This window comes from Vespa mandarinia, chromosome 21 (assembly GCF_050613455.1).
Source record: "Vespa mandarinia isolate Hongniang chromosome 21, ASM5061345v1, whole genome shotgun sequence".
NCBI classification, from domain to species: Eukaryota; Metazoa; Arthropoda; class Insecta; order Hymenoptera; family Vespidae; genus Vespa; species Vespa mandarinia.
Window position 1 is genome coordinate 1811746 of NC_140830.1, and position 25755 is coordinate 1837500.

The 25755-nt window shown below is 27.2% G+C and overlaps 3 protein-coding genes across 18 annotated transcripts in view; all 3 read right to left on the bottom strand.

Annotated features, from left to right (window-relative positions):
• Positions 1 to 750: 750 nt before the first annotated feature.
• Hml (hemolectin) lies at positions 751 to 18000 on the bottom strand. The gene is made up of 46 exons (XM_035871909.2): positions 17796 to 18000; positions 17547 to 17666; positions 17325 to 17452; positions 17038 to 17197; positions 16839 to 16966; positions 16636 to 16731; positions 16128 to 16447; positions 15457 to 16039; positions 15087 to 15368; positions 14504 to 14934; positions 14127 to 14388; positions 13817 to 14047; positions 13466 to 13691; positions 13156 to 13361; positions 12711 to 13076; positions 12262 to 12600; positions 11816 to 12154; positions 11360 to 11694; positions 10961 to 11197; positions 10654 to 10882; positions 10262 to 10570; positions 10051 to 10173; positions 9727 to 9964; positions 9371 to 9643; positions 8858 to 9255; positions 8311 to 8751; positions 8026 to 8200; positions 7539 to 7885; positions 7220 to 7436; positions 6727 to 7082; positions 6219 to 6634; positions 5781 to 6079; positions 5397 to 5682; positions 5188 to 5295; positions 4818 to 5069; positions 4388 to 4724; positions 3951 to 4304; positions 3709 to 3819; positions 3371 to 3595; positions 2924 to 3222; positions 2533 to 2811; positions 2158 to 2421; positions 1907 to 2062; positions 1688 to 1802; positions 1463 to 1615; positions 751 to 1364 (listed from the first exon to the last, which is right to left on the bottom strand). Exons 1-46 carry the CDS (start codon positions 17894 to 17896, stop codon positions 1210 to 1212), a joined length of 11805 nt encoding a protein of 3934 aa, XP_035727802.1. The 5' UTR covers positions 17897 to 18000; the 3' UTR covers positions 751 to 1209.
• Positions 18001 to 18697: 697 nt separating this feature from the next.
• Positions 18698 to 21214, bottom strand: LOC118444069 (glycoprotein-N-acetylgalactosamine 3-beta-galactosyltransferase 1-B). Its single transcript, XM_035871922.2, has 5 exons — positions 20904 to 21214; positions 20620 to 20723; positions 19633 to 20512; positions 19257 to 19558; positions 18698 to 19088 (listed from the first exon to the last, which is right to left on the bottom strand). The coding sequence occupies exons 3-5, from the start codon at positions 20486 to 20488 to the stop codon at positions 18879 to 18881; spliced, it is 1368 nt and encodes a 455-aa protein (XP_035727815.1). The 5' UTR covers positions 20489 to 20512; positions 20620 to 20723; positions 20904 to 21214; the 3' UTR covers positions 18698 to 18878.
• A 367-nt stretch (positions 21215 to 21581) lies between these two features.
• LOC118444066 (uncharacterized) overlaps positions 21582 to 25755 on the bottom strand; it is a 24396-nt gene continuing 20222 nt past the window's right edge. For all 16 annotated transcript variants that reach the window (XM_085663263.1, XM_085663262.1, XM_085663265.1 and 13 more), the window contains one exon: positions 21582 to 25755. This exon is cut by the window's right edge and continues 764 nt beyond it. In XM_085663263.1, the coding sequence (XP_085519389.1) occupies positions 22134 to 25755 (3622 nt within the window). In that variant the 3' untranslated portion in view covers positions 21582 to 22133.

A 25755-nucleotide genomic window follows, 5' to 3' on the forward strand; every position in this document is an offset into this window, starting at 1 on the left:
GATTGCAGGGACTTGTAACACCGCGGTACGAACAGAGGGATCAAGTTGAACGATAAAGCAACCGGCCTGGAAAATGCCGGATCAGCCGGCCGATGTTTCAGCAAAAACTGTCTCCAATCGAAACGAAAAGACAATGTAATAGACATTGCTGCTATTCTATTGGGTTTACTTCCTAAATTCTAAAGGAAATATACAAGATTTAAAGATAAAACTTTATACGTCTTTTATCCCATTTTAGATACTCTTCGATCATTCCTATCTTTGTGTTCTATCGTTAATTCGAAAATAATCCCTTAGTTCTAAATATCTATGATTATTTTTACAATGTTATTTTTATTATGAACAATAAAAAAAGAAACAAAAAAGAAAGGAAATCTTAATACGATTGCAATAATAAGAATGTTTTACTAATATTTTGGAATAAATGAATAAATGAATGATTGATACCTAATTTAAACTAAAGTTGAGATTAAAGTAATAACATTGTAAAAGATAAATTTAAAAAAATCTTCTTTCGGAATGATAAAAAAAAAACATTCTATTTTCATGATATTTCATAATTTATATTACATTATTTTTATATTATTAATTATAATCAATAAAATTAATTGCATGAATGAAAGAATAAATTAAAGAATTAGAAGATGTACAGATGTATAATAACATATATAAATAAAAATTAATCACAATGGACAATAGAAAAAAGAAAAAAATTGTAACATTATTGATATTTACTACGGTTATATTTTAATTTGAATAAACATTATATTTAAGTAAAATATATAATCTCTTAATAATAACTTACGAAGATGAGAAAAAAAAAGAAGCGCTACGTACGGAATAAATCTATACTATATCATTGTTAATCGGTATATTATCGACTAATGTAAAATGGAGTGTATTCACTTAACCGATAAAACAGTTATCTGTAATAATTAAAAAATTTACCGACCGAAGATAATTTACCGTTCAACATTTTTTAACTCGAAAGGTAAATGAATTTGACGATAGAGTAGAACAAAATATCAACTGCAAACGCAATGAATGAACACTACATATTATAGAATAGATCTACAAGCCTACGTAGATTACAGCTCTCTCGTATGTAACATAACGATGCATATGTAAAATAAATGATGCATCAATTTGTTTTATTATTCATATTAAAAATATATTATATAAATGTATTAAATGATCTTAAATCGTTAATTATTTTATTGATGTACACATATTACAGGAGCACGATATTGGTAGAGTTACTTTCTTTGAAATCTTTCTTCCATTTTCACAAGTAAGTTCTACAATAGAATCACGATATTCTTTGGGTTGACAACAATTGCAATCATTAGACTGACTCCATGTCTCTATAATAAATATATATATATACATGCATATATTATTAATAATTATTATTAATAAATGTAATTTGTCCTTTGAATATTTCAAATTGATATAATTTTACCTTTATCAAAATATGTTCTAGAGAGACAAGTTCCAACACAATTTGTAATTCCTTCTATAGGCTCTAAATTTTTACAAATACCATATACTCCATTTTCTTCGATAAGAATACCAATGGTATCGTTCAACTTCATTTTGTTAACAGTACAAGTACCTATTGAGAATTATTATAATTGAAAAATTTGCAAATAATGTCAATTTACATTATTTCTTTTATTATACTTACCCATTTGATTAAGACTTGTTAAATTACATCGTTTGCAGCAACCATCATTGTATATTAATTCTTCTGGACAATTTGTAATTTTAGGACAATCTACGGAACTCATACTGACCATAAACTGAAATTATTCAAAGAAATATTTTCTACTCGTTTACGATAGAACTTTAAAAAAAAAAAAAAAAAAAAAAAAATAAATAAAAAAAAATTGTTACATTATAATACCTGATCATCTTTTTGCATACACGTATATGTTGTACAATTATTATTCAATAATGACCACGTTGCACCTGGCTCGTAAAGAATATTTTCATAAACGCAATATATCTGTTTACAATCACCACAACATTTGTCTCCCATTGGTGCTTGATAATTCCAACCCTTTTTAAAGATATAACATCGAATATGAAAATTACGTACATTAGATTTATACTTTTATAATAATAATAAAAAAAAAAAAACTAATATAATCTTACCATAGGACATTCTTCGGAACAAGTTTCAATTTCTTGTTTTTTCGTAAGTCCATTTGTTTCTAATACGCATATTTCAGTGATACAATTATTATTCAATTGTTTCCATTTTTCACCTGGTTTATATATTTGATCATTATGACGACAAGCTGTTTTAACAATATCCGGACAACATTTGTTAGGTAAAAAATATCTCTCAATTACAAATTCTTGTTCATCCATTAGATCGATAAGAGGACAGTACACAGTTGCTGAATTTATATATATCTAAAAGATATTATATCAAATGCAAATGTTTATGTTAGTGTACGTATTTAAAAAAAAAAAAAAGAAAGAAAAAAGAAAGAAAAATCCAAATTACAATTTTCATTCACTTACACTTCCATTCATAGATTGACAAGAATAAGTGATACAACTGTCATTGGAATACCATTGTTCGCCAATATTTTTAATTTCTTCATTTACAACACAACCAATTGGTATACACTCTCCGCAACAATAATTACTTTTATCATTAGATGGCCGATACTCGTAACCATAATCACAAGAAATATTACAATCCTGTATTATTATTTGTTTTTGTATAACACCTGCAACTTCTACACACTCTTTTGTTATACAAGCATTATCCTGATCAGGTTTCCATATTTCACCAATCTAATCAATAAACATAGAATATATATATATATTGTATATTAATTAAAAATGAAAATCTAATTTATTATACTAATTTTAATTTATACAAGAATCATGAGAAATAATCTTTTACATTATAAATTTGATCCCCTTCCTTGCATGCTACACGTTTTAAACTTGGACAACAATCATCGTTTATCAAAACTTCTTCCATTACAAAATCACTTATATCTGGATGAATTTGAACGTCAGGACATTTTATCATTGTACACTTTATATCAGGACCCATATCTGTCTTTTCGCAAATGCACGTACGACAATTATTTTCTTTCCATTCTTCTCCAATTTCTTTTGGTATTACATATTGTGATCCTGATATATTTTTCACATTTGACGACGTTGTATTGTAAAGACAAATATCTTTTGGAGGATCTAAAATTAACACAATTATTTTTCATGAATTTATTACATATCTATGTATATATATATATATATATATATATGTATATATATATATATATATATATATATATGTATATACTTTAAAATAAATACATATTTATTATATACATATACTTACTACACTCATAATCTGGACAGCATGCATTTGTTAACTGATTTTTATTCAATGTATAATAATCTGGACAAACTGGTATTGAAGGACATAATTGTGGATTACAAATCTCATCGAATTTTGGACAACAACCACTTGTATTCATAACTTTCGTCATACCAGGTTCCTCCAATATTTCAACTTCTGTATCAACGTATTCAAATGTAGGACATTCTTCCGGTGGTAAACATTCTATAACAATTTATTCCTCCATCAATATTAAATGTAATTAAATCCGATAATATATACATATTATATATATATATATATATATATATATATATATATATATATATATTACATACCACATACGAATTTTTTACATCCTTTAGTATCCGTATGCAATTTCATAATCTGTCCATATCCACAATCAGGTTGCAGTGTATCTTCGCATAATGGAGACTCTGTTGCTGCAACTAATATTATTATATGGAATGAAAAAAAGAGGAAATTATGAGACAATTCGAGAAAAAAACAACAACAACAACAACAACAACAACAACAACAATAATAATAATAATAATAATAATAATTTGTGTATACTTACTACAGGAATATTTTGGGCAACATTCTGTTTCCGTACCGGGCACAAGCTTAGGCGTCATACTTTCTTCACAAATTGTATCTAACGTCGAGCATTCTATCTTCTGACAATTAACTCGATTTTTATGACAATTGCATGTAGTACATTTGTCCGAATACCAAATATCTCCTTCTATATGACCATCTTCGTCGCAAATAGAACATTTTTTTCTATTAACGCATGTGCCATTATAAAGTACATAATTATCTGGACAAAAGCATCCTTCCTCAAATTGTGCATGACATTTTTCTTTACTTTCTTTGTTAATATCGTCGCAAGTTTCAATGCAACCCGAACCGCACGTTTTATATTTTAAATCTATTAAAAAAATAAATAAGAAAATAACTATAGATATCAATTAACTTTAAATTCTTATATTCTATAAAATATAAAATTCATACATGATGGACATGTATACGGGCATATGTCATCTGTTCTCCAATCAATACATAAACTTGCTTCTGAACATTTTCTTGCATATGCCGCTATATTAATACAATAATCTCCACCTATGCATAATGTATCCTGACATATAGCTAAATATGGATATGGATCAACAAGTTCATGACATTGTGCAAATATTGTACTTAAAATTTGATTACACGGATCATCTTTTAATATTGTTTTATTACATATAGAACCTTCTATAGAAATGCAATTGTCAATTTTCAGATCAATGTTAATCGGTATACTATCGACCAACCAACTTTTTCCAAATTGTTCAACATTATCTGTAATCTAAAAAAAAAAAATTGTGAGGAATAAAAATTACATATACATAGAAATTAATTATATTCATTATTAATTATTATCTATTTCTTCTATGTATACCTTTCCATCTTGTTGTTTCAATTCATCCTCTATATCATCATTACAATTTCCACATAAACCTTCAACGGCATCACCAAATATACGAGAGGCAATTCTAACTGTAAAAGCAAAATTAGATTGCATACTAATTATTTCTAATTGAATAGCTGGTATTAATAATTTCATATCTTTCCCAGATGTTTCTTCCAATTTCACCCAATGCGTTTTATATGGCAATTGTTCCACTTTAATATTATCAATATTTATGTCGAACTGTTATAAAATAAATAATAAATAATAAATAATAAATAATAAATAATAAATAATAAAATATTGTAATAATTTTTAAATATATATATCAAAGATATTTCGTAAATTAACAAATGCGTACCATTTTTGTAACAGGTGTTCTTTCAATTTGGATAACATGCGATTCATACAAAACAATAATCGCCTTTGTGCAAATACCAGTATCACAAATAGTATTGGAAACTAAGACCTGTTATATATATATATATATTAGTCTTATATATTAATTATGTTACTAATATTTATTTATAAATATATATATATATATAAAAACAAAGAAACCTATTTTACCTGATATGTATGATTTTTATATTGCGAATTTGTTTTGTCAATAATATCCCTCGACAAAATGTATGTACAATTTCCTTGGAATGTGAAATTTTTTCTATCGAAACTAATAAACTTTGAATTACCAAATCCTTCACAAATACAATTACGGCATTCAGTTGTAAGAACGCAATCATTACCATTACGTACTGTACCCTCTGGACAAAAACAACCCGAGAAGCATACACCTTCCATAATCGGACAAGGATCAGCCTCTTGTAAATCGTTGCAACTACGTTCACATTTATTCCTATTTTTTGTTTTTTTTTTATAAATAAATAATTAGTAAAAAATATTTATTATTAGGAAATATTAAACGTATTATTATAATATATGAAAACTCTTTACCGGAAACAATCTTTATGTACGTATGGTGCCAAACAATTGTCAGGACAATCATAAATATTTCTCCAAGTTGACAAATCAATATTTTGATTATTAGCCTGACATTCTGTAACGAAAGTTGTCAATGTACGACAACGACAATTATCGTACGTAGAATTACTGCGTAAACATGTACAAACGGTCTCTAAACATCTTGAAAGGAATTTTTCAAAATCTACCACACCAGAACAAACAGCCAAAGATCTGTCTTTTATCATATTACAAATTTTCCATCCCTTTTCTTGGATATCACGTGGACATACCTGTAAAATATAACAAAAAAAAAAATATATATATATATATAAAATTATAACGATTCATTATATATGAAAGGATTAAATTTAATTATATATTTTAAAATAATAAGATAATCGGATTAAAAATTTTTTTATTAATACAAACTTGAGATTCACATTGCGATGCACCTTCCATTATCCAACTATTTCCAAATTCAATTGTACTTTTAGATTGTTTTCCATCGGGCATTTGTTTATCATTTAATATATATCCATCAAAGTAACCGCAAAGACCATCGACAAGGCTATGCAATTTTTTATTAATACCAATTTTAACATTCATATCTGCATTCCACATAACCCAAAATCCATAATGCTTGCAAGTAAGATATATAGTGTCACCAACACATGACACTTTAAATAATTTGAATTTTTCACCAAGATATCCAACCTGATTTGATGTAAAAGTATAATCGTTGATGTCCATATGCATATCTGGATATAAAACTATTACTTCATCGTCAATAAATATTACTAAATTTCGTGAACATTGGATACCATATTTGTCGCACTCTTTTTCCACTGAAAGCAAAAAAAAAAGATTGTAATATAAAAATTAAAGAAATCAAATGATCATGATATAAATATATAATGAAAATATTATATGTACTCACACGTTATATACCATTTATTTTCATACATATCTCTTGCTAAAATATGATTGCAGATATCATATTTATATTCTAAATCATCAAATGTATTAAATGTTCTGCCCGTAACGTTGCAAATAGCTTCCAATGGTACTGGTGGCTCGCACGTATACTTTGGACATTTTTCAATCTTATACATACTCACTTTTTCATATTTTATCGTATAATTCGGAGGACATGCTTCTTTTGGACAATATTCCGTTGTTTCATTAATTAAAACCGGTGGACTTATAGGGACACATGTAAATTGTTGACAGATCATACTTTCTCCATTGTTATAATTTTTATAATCAACAGTATGATGACGCGTCCATGATTCTCTAAAAAAAAAAAAAAGAAAAAAAAAATCATAATTTATAATATCAAAAAAATTAAATAGATTAAAAAGAAAAAGAAAAAGGATAAAAAAGAAAGAAGCCACTTAATATAAAATATATTATGATAAATTTATATTTACCTGTTATTTTTCTTTTTTATTAACTGTTTTGTTGGTTTTTGTTTAACCTTTACATAACTATTATAATTACTTTTTGTTTTATGAATATAATTAATTTCTTTATAAGTATTGCTACTGGTATAAACTGTTGTAGTTGTATAATGTGAACTCCACATGTTCTGTTGAACTATCTTATATCCAGGAGGACATTTTGGTTCTTCGCATTGAACTGAAGGAACTAAATATAATTTTTTCTTATTGTTTATCTCAAGTATATTACTTGGATAATTATTTACCTAATATAATCATATGGATTAGAAAGAAATAATTCATAGATTACCTGAAACTGTGCTTAAGGTAGAAATTGAATTGGTTGTAGATTTAATTGTAGATTCAAAGTGTCCGATAGATGATGTTTCAATTTTTGGACAATTCTTTTCATCGTCAGGACAATCTTGTACCCCGTTACACCATAATGTTTCATTTAAACAGACATTACTAGTTGGACAATATCTTTTACCAAATGGGCAAGGTTTACAAACGCAGCTACATAATTCTGTGACGACTACTTGCATTCCTGGCTCGGTACATGGTTCACATTTTTTTGATATACAAGAAGGTATACCACCTAATGTACAAGAACATTGTTGACAATCTTCTGATTCATAGATTGATCCAACAGCATATCTAATATAATTAAAAAAAAATATATATACATATATATATATATATATATATATATATATATATATATATATATATATTAAAATAATTATCTGCGCACATTATTAGACTTTATATTATATTATCATTTTTTTTTTCCTTACGTAATATGACCAACAACGCATGGACAATTTTGTTTTGAAACGCAAGTTTCTCCATTCCACCATAAAGATTGATCGCATTTACATTTAACATTGCTCTCTGTTAATATACCCTCGCATATATTACATACGGATATATTTGGTTCCGTTGGTCCAGGCAATTCTGTTGTTACTATGGCTGAAGAGAAAGAAAAAAAAAAAAGTCAAAGATTATTTTACTTTAACAATAAAAATAGTTTTTAATTTTTTATAATAAATGTCTGTAGAAAAAAAAAAAGAAAAACTTACGATACGGTAAGAAACATCCGAGTATTTCAACCTTTAATCCTATATGATCGTGCCATTTTATCGGTTGTATACGTAATAATCTTGTTCGCAATGGTTTTTCAAATAAATTCGTTTTAACATTGTTGGAATCGAAATTTCCTAAAAATTCTACTTCATTGTCATTGTCATCAATAATTGGATTCCATTGACGACCATCAATGCTATAAAAAACTTTATAAACAGTCGTCCATACATTATTATATCCTTTTGTTATAATTCCTGTTATATTTCGTGGTTCCAAAAAGTCAAATTGAACGTATTGATTTAAATTATCCAATCTTGGTCTCCATAGACCCAATCCTGATAATCTGATATTTGGTAAAAGATTATCGAACGAAGAGGATGCTGAGATTTGTGCATCTGACAATAATCCATCATCCAGGCCCATGGTATCATTGCACACTGTTATAAGATTTAAATCAATTTCTTTTCTTAAGTATATGATTAAAGGGAAGACGGGGGAAGAGGGGGGGGCTTAACAATAACAATTAATAAGAACATATTTTACCTGGTTTTATAACTTTATCGGTATATCCAATGGTCGTTGATCCAAAGAATTCTTTTATAGTTGTTGATAATTGTTTGGTCACAATTGTACTTTTAACTGTAACTTCCTCGCAACCAAGTATTTCGGCTTTAATAGCAATACCATTGTGCCATGTCAAAGGATATATACGGATAATTTTTGCTTCGATGGGTTCATAAAATTTTTGTTCAACCGGCTTAATGCCATCGACAGGTCCTCTAAATATACGTGGTTGTTTTGTAGTATCCATTACGTATGAGAATGCATGGCCATCATCAGAGAAAAGAATTTGATAACTTGTTACAAATTTGTCGTCACTTGGTGAACCTTTCAAAATGATACCATAAATTGGTAGAGGATGTTGAAATTCTATAGCAAGCCTAAAAATATATTTTAGATTTTAAGAAATCAAAAGAATATTTTTTTGGAAATACTAGAAAGAAAATACTAGGAAGAAAAAGAAAAAAGAAAAAAGAAATTAGTAAAATATCAAACCATTGATTTTTGTCAACAAATTCTGGTTGCCAACTTTTAACAGGCTCCATTGATATTTGACTATCAAATAATGCATTTTCAGGCTGAAATTCAACACCATTACTGCTACTAGCATAAAAAGAAATTTGATTTGGCGTAGATTGTTGAATTAATGGTATATATCTATCACTATCACATTGTTCAGGTGGAGTTACAGTACTGGATACAATAATTATATTCTTTTCTTCAGGCTTAGAAGTTGAAGACTCCGTTTCGTAATTGTATATAAGTGTACTAAAAATCAATTATATTTTATTAATAACATATTATTATCTTTTATAATAATAATAAAATTTTTCAATATAAAATTTACTCACGACGGTGATGTTTCTTCTTCGACTTGATGAGTAACATTTGTACATATTGTTTTATCGCAAGTATAATAATTATTAATACATTGACATATTTCACATTCGGTTTCTTTAACAACGGTACCTGCTTTTACACTCTGTCCCTCGTGAGATTTGCAAGTGCAATCAATTTGATCAACGCATGTATCATAGTCCTTCCAAAATTTGTACAAAGGACATTCTGTTCTTTTTAATGATACACATCCTATTTATAAAAATACATAAATAATATTTATTAGTTAATAAACAACAATTTGAAATAAAAATAATTTATAATTAAGTTTTCTTTACCTGGAATGCAATCTGTATCTCCTTTACAAAAGCCTTGCTCTAATAAAGAATAACGATAATATTCGCAAGTTTGACTACATTTAATAGAACAATCGTTCCAATTCTCACCAATTTCACATAATCCTATTAAAGAAATAAATTTTAATAAAAATAATATTAATAGAAATAAAAGTAAATTATATACATTTTATTAAATTTGTATCGATCATACTTTTAGTGGTAACGTTTTTCTCATAAATTGTTGTGAACGTGTTTTCATAAGATGTAGTAATCTGTTCAGTTTCATTACTTGAGGTTGTTTGTTTAAGAGAACATTCAGGTTTTATGAGTCTAACATTTGCTGGCCAATCACATATTTTAAGATTCGGATTGTAAAACATATCTGGACCACATGTTTTTTCAACCCATACATTTTGATTAATTGTAGGAGTACAATGATAAAAAATATAACAATCTGTTGGATGTGCTTTATAAGAGTTTGCCAACTCGCAAACGTTCTCTTCTGGTTCTTCGGTAATGGCTAAAAATTATATTATTTTTTAAGAATTTAAAATACATCAACTTTTTTACACGTATCATAACAATTACGATATTATTTCTTACTTGAAATTATAATTGATGTTTCCGTAGTTTTTGATGTACACTGGCACAAAACACTAATTTCAAAATCTATGCATGGAAAATCTGGTTGTGATTTACAATAAAGGCCACGTTCCAAGCTACATTCAACATCTAAACCAGTTTCTTTTGGAGTTAAATGATTCTTTACCGATCGACATTTTATATCAATCATTCGTTCCTTTGTACATACGGCTGATCCCTCAATCGATGCCTTTAATATATCATAATGTAAATAATATTTTTAAATTGACATTTATATAAATATAATAATATCATATTTATTTTTTACCAAATCAGTCCAATTTGGTAATTGTTCAATGTCATTGAGCATCTGTCCTTTTACGTTTTTATCATTATTTATCCAAGCTGACCAGCCATCTATACATTTTTGTGGTTCTTCCATAGGAATCGTAGGTAATGTTGGGGTAGTTGTACATGGTCCACCTTGACATATTATTTTACCACGACTACAGAAACAAGTTTGACAATTATCACTGCTAACTTCATCGCCTTCCAAGAAAACAGTCTGAATATATTAAAAAATATACGAATTAAAATACATGTAACAGAATTTTTCTATTCTTAAAAAAAAAATATATATATATATATAAATATATTTTTAAATAAATAAATAAATAAATATTCTTAAAAAAAAAATATATATATATATATTAATTAACAAACATACCCCATTAATTTCTGCGCATATTGGCTTACATGTTGATTTAGGAACACATTCTGTATAATTATTATCTTTGTAGATATGATCATTGGCGCATGCTTTAAATAAACAACCTTCTATACAAGCGTCTTGTGAACATAAATGTAAATTATCTTTAATAGTTAAAAGATTATCACAAGTTTCATAGGGACATGTTGAAATACATGGAGAATAGGTACTACATTCTTTATCGCATTGCATTGGACATAGATCTTGGGAACGCCATTTTATAGGAACACCTTTTGCATTACATTGTTGAGCATATGCTGCTAATGATGTGCAAAGGCATTCACAGTCGCCACCTAAATTAAATAATTATTATTTAATATATTTTAGATTTTTTCTTTTTCTTTCTTTTTTTTTCCTTTTTTTGTTCTTTTTTTCATTCGAAAATATAATAATTAATAAAATAAATAGAATTACCTGTATCGCAACCGCATGCATCGAAAATACAATTTCGTATATAAAATTCAATATCCACCTCGGAGTGACACGGCCGGAAAAGATCAGATTTCAAAATATTACATTTTTCAATGGCCCATATTTTTCGTTCTGGATGTTGTTCGCATGGATCTTCAATATCTTTAGGTTCAGGACAAAAATCGTTTATTTTCCATGAGTCTCCAAATAAGATAGAAGAAACTTCAGAAATGCCACCAGAAGGTGTTTTAAAATCATCCTTGCTATTATCATTATAATCACCACAAAGACCTATTGTATGCCCTTTCCATTTTGGATCTAATCTAATATAAACCCTAGTACCTAAATTAAAACGACAATTTAGAATTAAAATTTTCTAAAAATTATATTAATAGTAATAACAAAAAAAAAAAATATATATATATATATATATATATACATATATTTACCTTTGTCCCATTGTAATACTAAACCTAAATCAGGCACATCAAGGAACACGTATAAACCTATTGTCCTAATAGCAATCCTTTTAAAGTTTTCTTTAGGCAATCTTTTTCCTCTTGTTAATGTAATTATTTCTTGATTAGCACTATGTCCCACTTTAAGTGTTACAGACTTAGAACAGGATACTCCGGTTGTTCCACAAGGAACATTTTGAATAGAAATATAAAATGTTTCTTCTTTGCTCAAAACACCTTTCGCTAAAGTATAATCACATACACCTTGGAAATTAAATAATTTGCCATCAAATGTTTCATAATGAGAATCACCCCATGCGGAACAAACGCCTGGAAAAAAAAACAAAAAAAAAAAAAAAGAATTAATTGTATAACTTTTGACAATTTAAAATTAATATATCTTAAATAAAATAAAATATTAAATATTCTAAAATGATTACCTGCGCATATTCTGTCCGTACAATTCCATTTTCCGCTTGTACATTTGCAGGTATTACAATCACTTTGTATAATCGATCCCTCTTTATAACTTTTTCCTCCATGATGACAAGGGCATTCTTCTTCTTTGATACAAACGCCATTTATTACATCCAAAACATAACCGGTTTTACAAATGCATCCTGGTTTACAAGTACTACTACTTTCTGTAATTGGTATATGCATATTATGACATGTTTTTGATTGTACTGGCTCACAATCCGTTAATATTAAATTCTTAGTTGCAGAACAACTAACTGATGTATTATTAAATAATTGATATTTTTCAATCTCATTTGATGTAGCAAGTCTGCAATTCCATTTACCACCTGTAAAAAAATAATATTTATATTTATGAAAATTCATCTTCACAATAGTTGTATGTGTGTGTGTAATTTATTAATATACCTGTACAAGTACATAAATCCTGTCCTTTTTGTCCAGGCCGTAATTCTTGATAACCAGCTTTAAATTCAATATTTGAATGAATACAAGGACATTGACCAATTGGGATACATTCACCCATAATATCTAATGTTTGACCTTCAGGACAATTACAACCTTCAACACATTCTTCTTTACAATCTGGATTAAAAGATATGTCACTGCACGATCTAAAAATAATATCATTTTATATATCAAATATATTTTCATTTCACTTTCGATTCATTATAATCCAAATTTATATGTAATATAATCCAAATATATATGTAAGTACCTTCTACAACTACTTCCACAAATTTGATATTCTTGACCTCCAGAGCAATGAATGCTACATTCTTGAATTTCTTGACGCCATAATAATTTTATTCCTGCTTCTGAACAATCCTTTGCATATGCCGATAGCATAGGACAGAAACATGTCTTAATATCAGCTGTACATGCACACATATCATATAAACAATCTTTGTAAAATACTTCAGGTTCAACATACCAATGACAATCTAAAATCGGATTTAATTATCATCATCACTATTATTATTATTATTATTATGTTTGTTTACATATAAATATTATTTTCTATAAATCAAAATAACCAGAAATAACAAAAAGAATAAAAGAAAATTACCAGAAAATATATCTGAATACAATTTAGAACAATATTCTTTTGCATAAACACGCTTTTGTGGATTCAAATCACAAGGATGCATTGGTTCACTATCATGAACATCTAAACATTGTTCATTTGTTTTCCATTTATTAGCAAAGAGAGTTACTATTTTTTCGATATCACCATCTGGCGTTATAAAATCATCTTTTTGATTATTAGAAAATGTTCCACAGAGTCCTCTTGTATTACCTGATAAGTAAAATTAAAAAAAATTATTCTAAAAAAAAAAAAGAAAAAAAAAAAGAAAAGAAAATTAGATATGACATACCATGAAATTCTGCTGGTGCATTAATGTAAACACGTGACATACCATCCCACCAAACTTCTAAACCATTTAACATACGAACCACTACAAATATGCTACTAGCAGCTTGTAATTTTATTCCATTAACAAAAAGTGGTAATTTATTTACATCTTCACCATTGATTACTATTTGCTTATTTTGTTTTAATTTGACAGTATCTTGATTTATTTTTATTGTTACCGTTTTTGTACAAGAAGGTGTATCTGACGTAATGAAGCCTAAATACTAAAGAATATAAATAAAAAAAAAAAAAAAAAAAAAAAAAAAATGTTTTATTTATTTGTATAACTACATAAATGAAATGTGTATGTAATATCTATTTATATAAATGAGTACCAACCTCTGATATTGCTCCAGAGCATGGAACATTCTCACTTTCAATGCTATAATTCTCACCTTTTAACAGATAATATTTACATTTACCCATAAAATCATAGTGTTTACCATCAAAAGTTGTATAATGTGGATCGCCAATGATAGCACATCTAGCAGCACATTGTATTTGTGTGCAAATCCATTTGCCAGAAGTACAAGTACAAGTATTACAATCTTTTGCCACGCTTTCTCCAGGTTGAAATAATTTTCTTCTTAATCTACAAGGACATTCTTCTTGTGGTATACATTTATCTTCATGCATCAAAAAACCTTCAGGACAAAAACAACCTTCTTCGCAATCATCATCATTTATATTAGAATCAATATCAAAACCACAAGAAGGTTGTGCCCTTGGTCCACATTTCTTATATATACGTCCTTTTGTGCATTGCATTGCTATGTAAATAAACATTTTAATATAATAAATATATATATATATTTTTAATAATAATAATTGATATATAAAATAATAAATCTAAATTTGTATCTAATTATATTATTTTGCAAAATATTAATATAGATTTATTTTAATTACAATGATTACTTACGACAAAAATTCTCATTTCTCCAGCCGGACAAAGGAACAATACCTTTGTGAGCACATTGTCTTACATAAACATTCATTGTATCGCACGCGCATATCCTTCTATCTAAATCATTACAAGTACAATAATCCCAGATACAAGCTAATTTCATATCTGAAATCTTTAATGTACTTGAACAACTTCGAAATTTATTATCTGACAATAATTTTGTACAAAATTCATCAGCTTCTTGAGCATATTCTGATATGCAAGAATGCTCTACTTTTGGATATTCATTACATGTTTCTAGAAAAATAATGTATATATATATATATATAAATATAATAAATTATATTTAATATGTATTTTCATAATTAAGAATATCCAAACTCACCGCCAATATTTTCAACTTGCCAACTATTTGCTAATACTTCAATATTAATCGGATGGTTCCCAGTTTTACCTATCAAATCATCTCTAGCATCGCCATTCATTCTTCCGCACAAACCTGCTGTTCTATTCCACATAGTTTCAGATGCGTCTATCTGTAATAATAGCCCTCCATCCCATTTCAATTTGACTCCTAATGAGTCTAAATAAACAATAATGAAGTGTGCTGACATATCAACACGTAAGCCTGGCAAACGAACTGGTATTGGAAAAGATTTTTTAATGTTACGAAATTCAGGTATATCCCTCTCATTCCGTGAAAGAATATATTCCTTTCCACCAACGAAAAGTTCAATAATTCTAAAGCAACGATTTTCCATTCTGCAGGTTGGACTATTTCGTACAGTTATCGTTAAAACAGCATTGCTCATCTCTTGCAACATAATGTGACTGCAATTATCTTCAAAACTAAAAATTTGATCGTCAAAAGTTTTATAATGTGTACCACCCCAAGTAAAACAAGTCTTTGGTTCAGGTCGTTTCGCTTCAATAAGAACATAGTTATTATTCAATGACCCATATATATCCTAAAAAAAAATATATATATATGTATATTTATATACATTGCTTAATTTTTAAGCTATTTTTTCTAGCAAAATATTAAAATATATTTACCTTTATCATTTGGTCACCTCTAGATATTGGAAAATCAATGGTATTATTTTCCACGGTGGATATAAAATTACTATTAATGGACCATGTATGATTAGACTCATAGGCAGTGAAAATATCTATATTATTATCATCTTTACATTGAGGAATTGGCTGTGGTAAGAAAACTCCTGTATCATAATTACAAGTATATCTAGCTGCTGGTAAAAATTCAAAATTTGTGCCAAGTGGACAATTTAATGTACAGGAATTTATATTCTCTGAGCTAATACAATAAATACCACCATTGAAGTTCAGTTTTTTATTATTACAGACATCCTGTGCTATAAAAAAAAAAAAAAAAAAAAAAAACATTATATACAATTAATGTAAAATATTACAAATTGTGTATATTTATGGAATTAATTTTTTACTTTAAAAATAATTATTATTAACATTTTATAAAAATGTTAATTTTTTACTTTAAAAATAATTATTATTAACATTTTATAAAAATATAAAAAATTCTTACAATATTGACATTGAGGTCCTCTGAATTCTTGTGGACATAGACATACATTTGTTGGAAGACATTGACCACCATTCTGACACGGTGGATTGCAAATAGCTATAAAATTAAATTAAAATCTAAATATAAAAATCTGTATATTAAATATATAGAAAATATTTAAAATAAGTATATATAACAAATAATACAATCTTTTGGAAACTTACGTATGCAATCTGGAATTGATACCCAATCTGTCCTAGTTGGTACCCAATTACCATTTTTACAAACCAGATTGGCAACTGCCGACCCATCTGGATATACAAAATTTTCCATACAAGATATAGTACAAAATCTGAAAGTAAAATTTATATATAAATATTTTCTTTTTAATAAATGAATACAAATGAAGTACAAGTCACTTACTTAGAATTACAATGTTTATAAGAATTAAGAACACGTGGTACAGAATCCATACATGGTTTATTTTCAAATTGGCATTGTGGGCCAGAAAAATTTTCAGGACAGTTACATTGATGCGGTGCAATGCAAATTCCACTATTTTGACAATTGGGCATACATATTGCTGAAATAAAAAAAAAAAAAAAAAAATATATTGTAACTATTACATTATCATTATCTATATAAAATATAAATTTTATAGAAAAAAAAAAACCAATTATATCAATGATATATTGAAAAAAAAAACATACGTTGGCAATGTGGTATTGTACTCCATTCTGTACCAACAATATCCCACTTTGCATCATTACATATTATAGCCAATTGACTTAGTCCAATTGGAAAAATATAATCATATTCACAGCTGGCAATACATCCACTACGAAGAATAATATATTATAAATAACTTCCCATTTGTTATTACATTGTCATATGATAAATATAATATATATATTTGCCATTTAAAAGCATACCTGTCTATAGAACATTTTATTTTCCCATTAATTGGTGGATCTGGACTTTCAATACAACCACCAGCATATACTCCCTTTCTTTCAACTTTCTTAGTTTTGACATTTTTATGAGCTACATTTCTAAATAAATAAATTTTATTTAACTATTATATTTAATTATCATGTTGTAAAATATATAAACAAATTAAATGAGTTAAATTGCAAAAGAAAAGAATAATAAAAAAGGATTTTCATTCTACAGATACTGACTTTTTATTTTGAAAGGATTTTGTAGGTCTATCTTCTTGTACTGATATACTCGTAGCAGTTATTACTGCTATTGAAACTAGTATTAAATGCCAAAACAACATTTCAATAAAAATAATCAAAATTTTATATTCATTATATGAGATGAAAACTAATTAAATTATGCAACAACAGTACACACCAGTAAGTAGTCTTTTTTAATAGTTATGATAATACTTCACTTCTTTTATATACCTACCTCTAAAAGGAAACGGATAACTGATAAATGACCATTTATAACCATTGCTAACATCCTGACAAATCAAAAGATTAAAAATTATGTCACGAAAGTAGAACAAATAATAGATAAATAATTACTATATATAATCATTATTTTTATCCTTATGCAATCCTATTAAGAAAAACAAAACCATTAGTAAACGTATCGCTTTATTTGATTTACAAACTATTATTATCTCTTATATTATCATCATATTTGTGTTAATTTAGATTATTTTATAATTTAACAATATAAATCAAATCCATCCATGTCTCTCTCTCTCTCTCTCTCTTTCTCTCTCCCCCTCTTTCTATCTCTATCTCTCTCTTACACTATAATTATTCGTATTTATGTGATTCATTATGGTCGCTAATTAGGTAGATAAAACAATATTGAAATACCACAACGGATATTCTTATCAAATAATTATGACCATTTAATTGCTAATAGAGTAACACTTCGTATTATCACTCTTGATATTGGTAGAATGACTGCTTTAAATTAAATATATATATATATATATATCAAAATGTTTTCTTTGAAATAATAAAAACATGGAATAAATTCTGAAAGTAACAAATATTCTTAAACATTTTTTATTATGTCATTATTATTATTATTATTGTCGTTGTATTGAATAATACTGTATAACATATTAACCTATTTTTTAAAACAATATTATAGAAAAGCACTTAAATTTATAAATTAGTACAATAATAGTTATTATTCTTATAAAAGCGTATTTAATATGTTGTTAGAAAAAATATATGTAATCTCTTTTTTCATATAGAAAATAACAAAATACAAACCTATCTTTTTTCTATTCCTTATTTTAATGATAATTTATCAGATACTTGACTTCTAGATTCATAAGCTGTTAAAATAGAAGTTAATATATTTGAAGTATTACGATAATTCTTTAAAATCAATTGCTCGGGTTCAGAATATTTTGAATGCCATATTTCATAATATGCATCACTAGAAATTTCATTCAAGTGAGTGATATTAAATTCTTCTTTTAATGCAATTTTCCATACCTACAATTAATAATAAATAAAAATAAATTTTATGATATATGCAATGTAATAAAATCTATAAATAACTATATTCATATGAATAAATACTTTTAATTATAAAATAAAAAGAAAAAAATATATATGTATATATAAAAAAAATAAGTAAATTATTGATCCAATAAATCTTACATCTTCTTCAGGTAATGATGTAGGAGCACGTTTATTTCCAAAAACTCCTTTCTTAGTAAAGACATGTAAATTGTATAACAAATAATTAAAGGTGAACATTTTATCAGCTTCAGTAGCACTGAATGTCACAGACATAGAAGAGCAACATTCTTTTTGTGGAGGATATAAAGCATGCGTCCAATAACTACCAGGTTTTGCAATTCCCCACAATAAATTATTTAAAGCATAACCATGAAAAGTTCCCCTTAAATATTCATCCCTTGTATCCATAGGAAGAATACCCATAGATGATAGATGTTTTCCTGTACATAATATTAAAATATATACATATAAAATATACATATAATTATTATTCATTTTTAATTAATTTATTTACCAAGATAATAATCCTCTTTTTTCCAATATTTTCCACCAGCAGCACATTTTTGTGACGTATTAAACATTTCTATCATTTTTTTAAGTGACCCTTTGCTTAGTACATAACCTGCTTGAGCAACATTGTACGGTTGACCCCACATTACAACGGCATGGCCCAAATAATAATTTTCTTCATAGTTTAACGGAGCAACTATATAACGTAAGTTCTCCAAGATTACCATCATATCATCTTTTACAAAAAGTATCCATTCCTTGACCTCATCATCTTTCCATATATAATTCATAATTTCACATAAAAAATGCCAAGAAGATTGAAATTTTATAGTAAAATTTATAATTGGTATTTTGGAATCTTGTATACGTTGTCCAAAAAAATATATTCGATTGCAATGACTACCCCAAGTATCTTTTATCGATTTTGCTAATTTTACTTTTTCCACAAAAACAATACATGTAATAAATATTTTAGATTTTAACCAATCCGATTCCAATGTTACAAGTTTTTGCGATATATTATCTGATTTTGGTTCATATAAATAACGATCCATATCAATTGCATTTCTTTGCAAATTATATGTTGCAAACCACTTATTGTATGATACATTTTCTAATCCCTTTGTCCAATTACTTTTGGCCCAATTACGAAATTTAATTCCTCGAGAGAGCAAATTTATAGGCGTCATCCATACTATAGATAAATCATCAGAATAATGTTGATATTGCCACTTTTTCTCATTATATATAGCACTTTCATTAACATAACTTCCTATGAAGTAAAATAAAGAGGCTAGAAAAAAGCCAATTCCAAATCCAATTAGAAATGTTGATTTACGTTGTAATGGATAGAATGACATGGTAACAACAAAATTGTTATTTAGCTGAAAAAACATAAATTTCTATTTACAAATATTTTAACAAAGTCATCAAAGTCTATCACAAAATTGTATATATAATCAAGGATATATGAATTTAATGGAATAATAACCTTTTAGTCAATGTTAATGTCAATCCATCTGGTTGTATGTCACAGAATATATATATAAAATACAATTGCAAATAATAATTTCTGACAGCATCATGTAACTGAAACTTAAAAATGATTACGTTTATTTTAAACCGGTTTAGTATGAATCATACACAAAGTAGGGCCAATTAATCAATTAATAATCATAATAATTGAAAGTTATTACTCAATATATAAATTACAGTTATAAACTTATTACGTCTCATTAAAAATTTCATTCTTTGATAAATGAAAAGATTACTTACAATAACAAATACAAATATCTATTCGTTCTAATCTTTTCAATTTCATATCATTACCAATCATTATTAGTCTTATTTATGTATCAAACATATAAGTCGTATCCAAGCAGATTATCCAAACTTTTATATACGTAAAAAAGAGTAGCCTACAACATCAACTGTGTACTTATAAAGCTAGATGGCGCAGTGATATATTAATGTAGTTTCCTTATTTGAATGTGTATGTTAATATTCATCGCAAGTACGTCACAGGAACATCTGTTATGTTAAATATATGTAAGTATTGTGCATATATATATATACATATATATATATATATTTATAAACAAGATGATTATTGGGAACAAATCTTTATTTATGAATATTATCATCATTGCAAACGATATGTATGACACGTGACATAATTATGTTTGCATGCTTATAATAGCATTTTCAAACAATTCATTATTAATTCCATGAATTAGTATGTACAATGAATCCAAACATAAAGTTTATGATAATTAAAATCTATAATAATAGCTTTTCTTTCCCAAGATAAAAAAATAAAACTTGCAATTATAACTGCATGTTTGCAGTCAGTATTCTATATTTATCTATATGGTCAATTAAAAAAAAAAAAAAAAAAAAAAAAAAGAAAAAAAAAAGAAGAAAAACAAACAAACAAACAAAAAGGAGAGAAAAAAAAGGACAATAGTATTCTTTAATAAGGCAATTATGTTATCACATGACTCACACATTCATAAATATCAAATATAAACAATTTTACATCCTTTTACAAACCATTGCCTATGCAACATAGGAACCGATATCCTTCAGTCATTAACCTAAAATCTCATGAATATTTTTCCTGATCAAAAGCCAGGTAAAATCTTATTAATGGTATTATATCACTTCTTACTCTTGAATTTGATATGGTGTTGTTTTTTTTTTGTTTTTTTTTTGTTTTTTTTCTTTTTTTTTGTTTTTTTTTTCGTTTTGTTTTAATATATATGATTAATATAATTTATAAACGCATCATATCAGAAATTGCATTAATTTTAATAAGTGTGAATCCAGTGCATTTACTCAGAGTTATGGCAATGCTTAGAAGAAGGATTCTCCTTCTAGGGATCTTACATATTAAATTAAAATTATAAATATATTAAGGAGTCCTAGGATTCACGAATTACTAAAATCAATAGCAGAAGATAATATGGGGACGGAGATGTATTGACAAAACAAAAATGTTCTTATTTACCACAGTCTATTAGGGCACTTGGTACTTTTAACGTCATGCCGACAACTTTGACTTTCTTCATCAAAAATAGTACCTTCTTCACAGACAAAGCGAAAATCTAAAACCTGCTTTGGAGTAAAACCAGGAGAGCAGTAATGAAATAGTCGACAATCTCTCACGTCACCATAAAATCTATACATTTCTCTTTCCAGGCAATTAAAGCTGCCATATATTTTTGAAATGGAGAATGACTTATCTTTCAATCGCCGAGTCGTTTCTAATAATGGAATTTTATCCACATTTTCAATTATAGTTGAACTAGGTGTTGAGATTGGATGATTATTAGAATGTATGTTTTCAGTTGTTGTAGCAACTGTTACATCATTATGATAATAGCCGGTAGTCACAGAAGTTTTAATTTCCATTGTCTCTGTATGCTTCTTTTCATCTATGTATTCTTTATCTATTACAGTAGGAATAACTGTTGGTATAGTTGATATATCCATGGTGTCTTCATTTATTATATCTCTTGTAATTGTACTTGTTTCTGTAGTATCTGAATTGTTATTACTTGTATCACTGTTTAAAGAAGTAACATCTGTTACTGTAGATAATGTTGATAGTTTTGTTGATGGATATGAAGTGAAATTTTCAATATTTGAATTTAAAAATTGTGAATCTGTACTATCAGTGGATGATCCAACAATTTGTGTTGCACTTAAATTTTCTACGTATTTCGTTGTCGTACTTTCAATATTATTTAATTCTTCGCTCTTTTTTATAGTGCTCGTAGGCATAGTAGTAGGTGGTCTTCGAGTTGGTAAAGTTATTTTCCTAATAACTGGCTTTGGTACTAACTCATTATAAGATTTTGGCGGTTTGGCTGGTTTTGGATTAAATAGAGGTAGTCTCGACTTTATGATCACTGGATTTGGTGTTGTTGTTGGAGGAATATAATTGTAATTTTTTCTAAGTGAAAAAGGCTTGAAAAGATTTGGTACAGAACGAGTAGTTGTGATTGGAGTTGTTGTTGGTAAAGTTGTAGTTGATGTAGTCGTTGATATAGTCGTTGTTGGTACAGTTGTTGTTGGTACAGTTGTTGTTGGTACAGTAATTGTTTGTACAGTTGTTGGTAGAGTTGTTGGTATAGTTGTTGATACAGTCACTGTTGGTACAGTTATCGTTGGTATTGTTGTTGTCGTTAGTAAAGTTGTTTCTGGTGGTAAAACCGTTGTTATTGATGCTAAAGATGTTACTGATAATGTAGTTGATGACATTGTTGATGATATCAATGTTGATAATGTTAATGGCTCTATTGTACTCTTTGAAATTGGTACAATAGTCATTTGTTGTTCATTATTTTCAATGAATTTAGCAAACTCTTTAGTGTCCTTTTCTTGTATTAATCCTTCTTTTTCCATTTTAATATTATCCATTTTAATATAATCTATATTCTTTGATAACTTTTCATTAATATTTACAACTTTAATATCTTTTTCAATCTTATCGTCATTTGGATTCTCAGTATTATTCATTAGAGACTCTTGTTCCTTATAATTATGCGGCTCATAATTATCATCAACATAATCTTGTATAGCAGGTTCAACAGAGACAATATCTTTTTCTGTATTACTTTCTGTTTTACTCATTCTTGGTAATTCATCAATAAATTTTAAAACGCCTGTCGTACTGTCTTCCTGTTCAATCAATTCAGAATTTTCCACTTCTGCAGAATTAGTTATAGTTTCATACGACTCTGTTACTTGTTCATGATTGTCAGATTCTATCGAAGCTGTAAAATCTTCTATACTAACAGATTCTTTATAGTCGTCTATATTATCCCAGGTATAATCTGATTGATTCATAGGATAATCATATTCAATGATATCTTCATTTAAAACTGTACTTTCTATATCTTTAATCGTAGAATTTTCATGCAATTGAAATTCTTCTTTATTTGTATCTGTAATATTTTTATGTTTACTTTTATGATAAACTTCTTCAGACGAATAATTTTCTTTCAATTTCATTTTTGTTCGATCATGAGAATGTTTTTTACTTTCTAAATGTTCACGTTCATTCTCGTCAGAAATTTCACTTGAATTTTTCTCAAATTCTTTATCCTTACCATTCACCGTTGATACGTCATTTGTAGTTTGATATTGTTCCATTGAAATCTCTTCTGTATAAGAATTGACTTTTGTATTAGTGACATTTATTTTTTCTTCAGAATTTTCTAAAGAAATATACGTTGCTTCCGTAGTTTCACCATTTTCTTTATTAGATTCATCTTTATTTTCTAGACTTTCATTCGATGATTCTAATGTTTCCTGTTTATCACTTGGCAATTGATATTTACTAGAATTATTTATTTTCCCTAAATTGTCTACATTCGTTTCTTCGGAATCATATTTGACTACATTATTAATTTGCGTTAATTTTTTCCCAACATTTTCTTTATTAGATGTTATATCCTTTACAAATTTAGAACTATATTTTATCGTAGAATCGATTGCTTTTACATCTCGTATATTAGATTTATTAGAATCATAATTATCTATCTGTTCGTTAAAATTTCTTTCAAAATGAGAGGTAGATGTATTTGTCGATAAGTGTCCTTCAGAATCTTCAGAATCGATAATATCAATCTCACTGTCATATTCTTTTTGATCCTTTCTTTTTGCAGACATTTTTCTTCTAGATATTCTCGAATGAAGTTTCTTTGTATGAATATCAGTTTTAGATGTATCAACGATTTCGGTAGTAGCAATTATATCTTCCATCATTCTCGAAGAAATTATTTCTTCGTTATTTGATTTTTTATTATCAATTTTATCTGAATTATTTTCCATTTCATCTTCCTCTTCATCGTCATACAAATAATCTTTATTATCATTTATTATTTTATCTTTTGAATTATCATAACTTGTTTTTATTTCTTGTTCGTCTTTATCTTCTTCTTTTTTATCCATTAACAAAATACTAGAATTTGTAACAATACTCAGTGATTTAGCAATTTTATTTGTTTTATTTTGTTTTTTATCTACATTTTTATTACTATCCTTTTCCAAGGTAAATACATCACTATTAGTGATATGTTTCATTCCAATATCAGAAACAATTTCAATTTCTCTTTCCTGTTCATTTTTATCCAATTTATCTGTATTGTTATATGAAATCATCTGTGAATCATCAACATTTGCAGTTTCAGTAATATTACTATCCAAAAGCCATGTTACCTCAAAACTATTATCATCGTTTGTATTAGTATTATTAATTGATTCAGTTAACTCAGTTGTTGCATCTAGATTGGAATTTGTTTCAGAATCTACATATTCATTAAGATCCAATACTTCTATATCATAAGTATGAATATTATCTACATTTTCATCAGATTCTTTTTCAACACGTTCAGATATTTTTTCATTCTGATTATTTTTCTCCTCTTCCTCTTCCTCCTCCTCCTCCTCCACCTCTTCCTCCTTCTCCTCTTCCCCTTCCTCTTCCTCCTGTTCTTCCTCTTCCTCCTCCTCTTCCATCTCCTCTTTTTCTTCTTCTTCATCTTGTTCATCGGAATTTAAATTTATATGACGAGAAGCTTTAGTTTCTAAATCTTCAAAAATATGATCATTATTAATT